This window comes from Lactuca sativa, chromosome 4 (genome assembly GCF_002870075.4).
Source record: "Lactuca sativa cultivar Salinas chromosome 4, Lsat_Salinas_v11, whole genome shotgun sequence".
In the NCBI taxonomy this organism is placed as follows: Eukaryota; Viridiplantae; Streptophyta; class Magnoliopsida; order Asterales; family Asteraceae; genus Lactuca; species Lactuca sativa.
Window position 1 is genome coordinate 331,253,858 of NC_056626.2, and position 7,101 is coordinate 331,260,958.

Below are 7,101 nucleotides of genomic sequence, written 5' to 3' on the forward strand. Positions count from 1 at the left end.
ATCATGGATAGTCTATACTTTTTGGTGGAGCATTGCTAGAAAATGAAAAGGAAGAAACTTTTGTATGGTTGTTTGAGCATTTCCTAAAATGTATGTTTAGCAAGTATCCGAAGACTATTATTACTGATCAAGACAAAGCTATGGGAAATGCAATAAAAAAAAGTGTTTCCAAATGCTCGACATCGGTTTTGTACGTGGCATATAAAAAAGCATGAATTGGATCACCTTCGACTGTACGTTGCCCGTTATAGTGATTTTCAAGAATTGTATAAAGAATGGGTAATGAGTGACACAATTGAAGAATTTGAAACTAGGTGGGAAGTTATATGTGATAAGTATAAACTCGAAAACAATTGTTGGATAACTGATATGTATAACCAACGAATACATTGGGCTAAAGCTTTCTTAAAGGATATTTTCTTGGCCGGCATGACAACAAGTGGACGAAGTGAGAGTATTAATTCATTTTTTGATGATTTTGTTAACTGAGTACCATGTTGAATGATTTTTGAGTACAATATGACAAAGCAGTTGCTTCACGAAGGGCCACCGAATAAGATGAAGATTTTAAGACTATGAACTCGAGGCCGATTCTTTCCTCAATACATCCAATTGAAGCAAAGGCAGGTGAGTGTTATACTCGAAAGGTTTTTGAGATTTTCAAAAAAGAATGGATAGAAGCTACTAGCAATTTAATGCATGAGACTCTAAGCAAAAGGACAGAAGAAATCAAGTATCGAGTTGGGCAACTGGACGTTGACAAAAAATATTGGCGGATTGTTAGCTTTTGTTTGTTAAACAAGATGCACGTCACATGTTCTTGTGCTAAGTATGAGACATGTGGGATTTTATGCAAACATAGCCTATATGTGATGAAGAAGAAGCATGTTGACACACTTCCGAGTCACTACATTTTACCTCGGTGGACCCTTAATGCCAGGTATAAGGTGGGTAAACGTAGCATCAGACTCGGAGAAATGAATAACGAAAATGGAGTTAGTGCTTACACGTTATGGTGTGTCCGTTCAAATTTTAATAAATTAATCGAACAAGCAAAAGACTCCCCTTCAGAAATAGAAAACGTCAATAACATATTGATAAAGCTCTTACAATACCAAGCAATCCGGAAAAAACCTATACCGGATGAGAACGTATCTCAAGGTTCTTGTGTGAGAATTTCACAAGTTGATATGATGCCTCAATTATCTGTACGAGATCCCCTTGGTCCAACTAACACAAAAGGGCGTCCTAAAATTTCTATTAGAATCAATTCTTCTTTAGAAGTGCCAAAAAAACGAACATGTTCTTACTGTCAAGGATTGGGTCATTATGCTACTAGTTGTTCTAAAAGAAAGGTACTTATAGTATTAACTTACTTTTTCATTATTTTAGAGTTCTTATATTTATATAATAATCTATTTATATTTTCATGTAACAGGTGGATGAAGCGTTGCAAGAGAAAAAATGATGAGATATGTAGTTAATGTGAGAAAGTGAAAAATCTATATGGTTCATGACATTTTGTTTTGGTTAATTGTCCTCTTTTTCTAATTTTGGCTGATTATTCTTTTTTCTAGTTTTGGTTAATTGTCTTTTTTTTCCAGTTTTGGACATAAATCGTGTAAGTTGCTATTTTGGAATGAAAATTTTGAATGGTTAATGCTATTATGTGTAAACTGTGAAAGTACGGGGGTATTTTGTGTAAAAAATGAAAGTATGATGCTATTATATGTTAAAATTGAAAATACAGGGGTATTATGTGCGAAAAACAAATGTACGATGCTATTATGTGTAAAAAAGAATGTATGATGCTAATATATATTTAAAATGAAAGGAAAGGGATATTATGAGTAAAAAATGAAAGTACGAGGCTATTATATGTTAAAAATGAAAGTATGGGGGTATTATGTGTGAAAAATAAATGTAAGATGCTGTTATGTGTAAAAAAAGAATGTATGATGCTAATATATATTAAAAATGAAAGGACAGGGGTATTATGGGTAAACAATGAAAGTACGATGCTATTATATGTTAAAAATGAAAGTACGGGGGTATTATGTGTGAAAAATAAATGTAAGATGCTATTATGTGTAAAAAAGGAATGTACGATGCTATTATATATTAAAAATGAAAGGACAGGGGTATTATGGGTAAACAATGAAAGTACGATGCAATTATATGTTAAAAATGAAAGTACGGGGGTATTATGTGTGAAAAATAAATGCAAGATGCTATTATATGTAAAAAAGGAATGTACGATGCTATTATATATTAAAAATGAAAGGACAAGGTATTATGGATAAAAGATGAAAGTACAATGCTATTGTTGGTTAAAAATAATAGTAGGCTGCAGTTAAAGGATTGAAAAAGAAAGTATATTGTATAAGTGTTAAATATAAACTTAAGCTGCTATTATTTGTTAGAAATTAATGCCTTATTAAGACTTTTGCAATAAGTTGAAAGTGTAATTATGTTAATAAAAAGATTTGTTCAAATACAATGTTGTTAATAAGTATAATGCAACAGTAACCAAATCTAGTAATCAACATAGTCTTTTTGAGATTTGAAATAATACTTTTATTATAATAAAAAACCCCACTAATGGCTGGGAATGTACATATTACAAACTGAAACAAAAGACCAAAAATATGGTAGCACCATATATAAAGTTACCAAATCCTTACAACTAATTACAACTAATGATAATGAACTTTCAAATCTTCCAAACATTAATGGTGGCCATTAAAGCCAACACTTTTAGAGGCGATATGCTTGGCTACCTACATGATGTGCACTTCGTTCCATACTTTTTATTAGCTTTTCAACTTCTTCCAACATCAATACATCACAATAATAATTCAAAACCATGTTGTAAGTAACCAAATCAAGTGGAAACCCGTTTCTTCTCATAAAGTTCTTGATTGCTAGTGTTTATTGAAGTAAAAAGTCCAATATCAGTAGAGGTGATATTGAATCTGGAACAACAAAACTGAGTTAATTATACTATGAATGGAGAATTATGGGAATACCACCATAATTATATGCAGATTCCTTCAATCGACAGAGGAGCCTTAACATCCAAAACAATAATATCACATCAAAATCTGCTCTTTGTAAAATGGATCTTTTAGCATGACCAAAAAACTCGATTTCAGAACCGCCTTAACATGCTGCCAGTTGTTATCACATCAATTGAACAAATGACAAGAATATCACATTCTACTGTCATCATTACTTGGAAGTTGGTGTACCAATTCCAAATGAAAGGAAAAACATTTGATTCCAAGTTATTTTTTATAATTAATTCATGTAATTTTTATTAGGATCGGTTAATGTTTAACGAGAATCTTAACCTATATGCTGCTAAATAGCAAACAAAAGCAACAATAAGAAGTGAAGTTCATTCATGCATTCCATCAAACACTTGATATGCACAGATTTGATCACAAAATGTTACTAGCACCGGAAATCGGATGGAAATGAAAATGAGGAATAAATATGGGGGGTAATAAGGGCTACCCCCGGCTCTATGCTAGTTCCGCCAATGGCTTCAATCGTTGGTGAGTGAGTAAATTAACAATAAAGGAAATCTGACCAGGGCTTCATATGAATCGACAATCTGAAATTGCATAGCAGAAATATGAAATTGGTTACACTTACATCTTTTTCCGGCCACCTCCGGCTATACGCCGCCTCTGTCGTCTCCGATGGTCAGCGTCACCAACAACAACGATTACCCTCTTTTTTTGGTGTTCCCGTGACCACATAGCAACACAGGGGACCGAGAACCTACATACGTTCAATTATGGCTTCTGTATCTCGATTTCTTTCAACAAATGCCCTATCTTTTTATTGCTTTGAATCTGCTCCCATCTACTCGTCTCATCTGAATATACGACCACATACACCCAAAACGAGGTGTATTTTGTTGTCTTCCCTAATATGGGGTTTTAATTTTAAACGACGTGGTATAATGTAAATTAGTCTCCAAACGACGCAGTTTAGAAAATTAAAGTAGCTAAGCTTGGGTGGGGCTATAATGTATATTCACTATCCCATATATATATATATATATATATATATATATATATATATATATATATATATATATATATATATGTGTGTGTGTGTGTGTGTGTGTGTGTGTGTGCTGACCAACTGGTTCTCGCTTGTTGTTAATATGATCTGCTATTTATGTGTGACTGAGACTGCGGGTAGTCTCTAGGGTTACTGATAACCCACATCACGTGTTGTTTGCCCACTGGGACTGTTGATAGTCCCTAGAGTTGCTGATAACCCACATGACGTGTTGTTGCTCACTAAGACTGCTGATAGTCCCTCGGGTTGCTGATAACCCATAGCTGTTTATTTATGTTGTGCTATACGTGGTATCTTGGGAAACTCACTAAGCTTTGTGCTTACGATTTGTGGTTTACATGTTTTGGGTTTTCTTATATCAAAGGAGGGGCACGACTCGATTGCATCACATCAATGGGGGACTTGTGCACATGATAACTTTTAAATGATACTTTGATAAATGTTTTAAGATCTTGTGGTTGTGATTTAAATAAACACTTAATGTTTTAATTGAAAATTTTGGGTTGAAATTTGGGGCGTTACAAACACTATTGATTTAAAGTGTTATAGGTTGAATTTCTTGATATATATCAAAACTCCCCTCTCAGAACAATTTACTAACCTCGTATCATCGCAAGCACCAAAGCTCAAGCTCAGATTTGTATCATTGCAAGCACCAACGCCAAAAGCAAACCCCAACATGGCATTTCCTCGTCTTCTCATAGCTGATACCCCTCGACTTGGCTTGAAATTCACGAACCTCCACTGAAAACCGCCACACTTCCGCTACCATTGTTGGGTCTGGTTCTCTCCATGGGTCGATAACGTCGGTGATTAACCCAGTCGCAATCACCAAGATCGCAAATTGGGTGGAGGGAGATAGTGAAATCTGGAGCGCGAGATGTGGAGAAGGGAATGGGAGTACCAATTTGCTCCAAGGTAGGATGACCCAAATGGAAAACTAGGGTAAACATTATAAGACCCACCTAACAATGGCCTAAATGAAAAACTAGGGTAAACATTATCACACCCACATGACAATGACCTGGATTTCTTTAATTTCGATGGCAATGACATGAAATTGGCAAAGTGCAAGGTATGATGAGTGTCACCGGATGACCCCTTCAAATTTAAAAAAAATGACATTTTAAAACATACAAATACAATTACGTGCCCCTCAAATGCCAAAATAGTCACGAGAAACCACTTAAATCAATGTATTAAAGTTTGTTTGGCTACAACGACAATAACCTTTTTAAAAAGTTAAAGACTTTTATGCCATTTAACATTAGGGTTAATGACTTATATGGGTAATTATGTTTCAAAATCGTTCAAAAAATACCATTCAAGTTTGGTGTGTCCAAAAAACACCATCCAAGTAAAAAATTTGTATAGAAAACACCAACGAAGTATGTTCTTTGTTCAAATTTGACCTTGTGTAACTGACAATCACCGGTAAAAAACAAATAAAGGAAAAAAAACAAGAGGAAATGACTCAAAGAGGTAACTATGTTTTAAAATCGTTCAAAAAACATCATCCAAGTTTGGTATGTTCAAAAAACACCATCCAAGTAAACTTTTTGTACAAAAAACACCAACAAACTATATGTTTTGTTTAAATATTACCCACCGGTAACTGGCTCTTACATGTTAAATGATGACTTGACTTAACTATTATGGCATGTCATAATAATTATTGACAAAACAATAAATGATATATTCCTCCTTTAAAAATTGATTTAGGGTTTCTTCATGAACGAATGACTTATTCTTCTCCTATGATTGCTCTTCTTCTTATAAAGTGATGATCTCTAACTCAAGTCCAAAACCCTAATTCTTAACTTAAGGCAAAAAGGGCTCCTTTACCCCTCCATTAATGGGCCTCCATCCCCTAAGGCCCAAATCCATAAAAGCCCCAAAAGGCATCCAAGCCCAACTATAAGGCCTCTAAGGCCCAATATGGCCCAAAAACCCCCAACATGGCCCTAAGCCCAAAAAATGACCTGCTACAATCAGGTGGACCTAAGGCCCAACTTAAACAAGTCCATGCATATGCCCAACATATGCTGAAGCCTCTGCGATTCAGATTTCAAGCCAGTATGCCTGACGTACTCCTAGCGTCAGGCATACTAGCTTGAAATCCGAATCGCAGAGGCTTCAACATATGTTGGGCATATGCATGGACTTGTTTAAGTTGGGCCTTAGGTCCATCTGATTGTAGCATGTCATTTTTTGGGCTTAGGGCCATGTTGGGGGTTCTTGGGCCATATTGGGCCTTAGAGGCCTTATAGTTGGGCTTGGATGCCTTTTGGGGCTTTTATGGATTTGGGCCTTAGGGGATGGAGGCCCATTAAGGGAGGGAGGGGTAAAGGAGCCCTTTTTGCCTTAAGTTAAGAATTAGGGTTTTGGACTTGAGTTCGAGATCATCACTTTAGAAGAAGAAGAGCAATCATAGGAGAAGAAGAAGTCATTCGTTTATGAAGAAACCCTAAATCGAGTTTTAAAGGAGGAATATATCATTTATTGTTTTGTCAATAATTATTATGCCATGCCATAATAGTTAAGCCAAGTCATCATTTAACATGTAAGAGCCAGTTACCGGTGGGTAATATTTAAACAAAACATATAGTTTGTTGGTGTTTTTTGTAAAAAAAATTACTTGAATGGTGTTTTTTGAACATACCAAACTTGGATGATGTTTTTTGAAAGATTTTAAAACATAGTTACCTCTTTGAATCATTTCCTCTTATTTTTTTTTTCTTTATTTGTTTTTTACCGGTGATTACCGGTTACACAAAGTCAAATTTGAACAAAGAACATACTTCGTTGGTGTTTTTTATACAAATTTTTTACTTGGATGATGCTTTTTGGACACACCAAACTTGAATGATATTTTTTGAACGATTTTGAAACATAATTACCCATATAAGTCATCGTCCCTTAACATTATATATGTATTTCATTTACCCTTTAAAGCCTCATTAGATACACGTATTTCATTTATTACTACACTTTTCTACGACC

The 7,101-nt window shown here is 34.8% G+C and overlaps 1 protein-coding gene across 1 annotated transcript; it reads left to right on the forward strand.

Moving 5' to 3' along the window:
• The first annotated feature begins 575 nt into the window (after nt 1-575).
• On the forward strand, nt 576-1,468 carry LOC128133691 (protein FAR1-RELATED SEQUENCE 9-like). The gene is made up of 2 exons (XM_052771210.1): nt 576-1,355; nt 1,439-1,468. The coding sequence occupies exons 1-2, from the start codon at nt 576-578 to the stop codon at nt 1,466-1,468; spliced, it is 810 nt and encodes a 269-aa protein (XP_052627170.1).
• The last annotated feature ends 5,633 nt before the right edge of the window (nt 1,469-7,101 follow it).

What these genes read in the sequence shown, in the direction of transcription:
- LOC128133691 (XM_052771210.1), top strand. Translation starts at nt 576, where the DNA reads ATGAACTCGAGGCCGATTCTTTCCTCAATACATCCAATTGAAGCAAAG. An exon ending in CTAGTTGTTCTAAAAGAAAG is followed by an intron (nt 1,356 to 1,438) that starts GTACTTATAGTA and finishes TTCATGTAACAG; the next exon opens with GTGGATGAAGCGTTGCAAGA.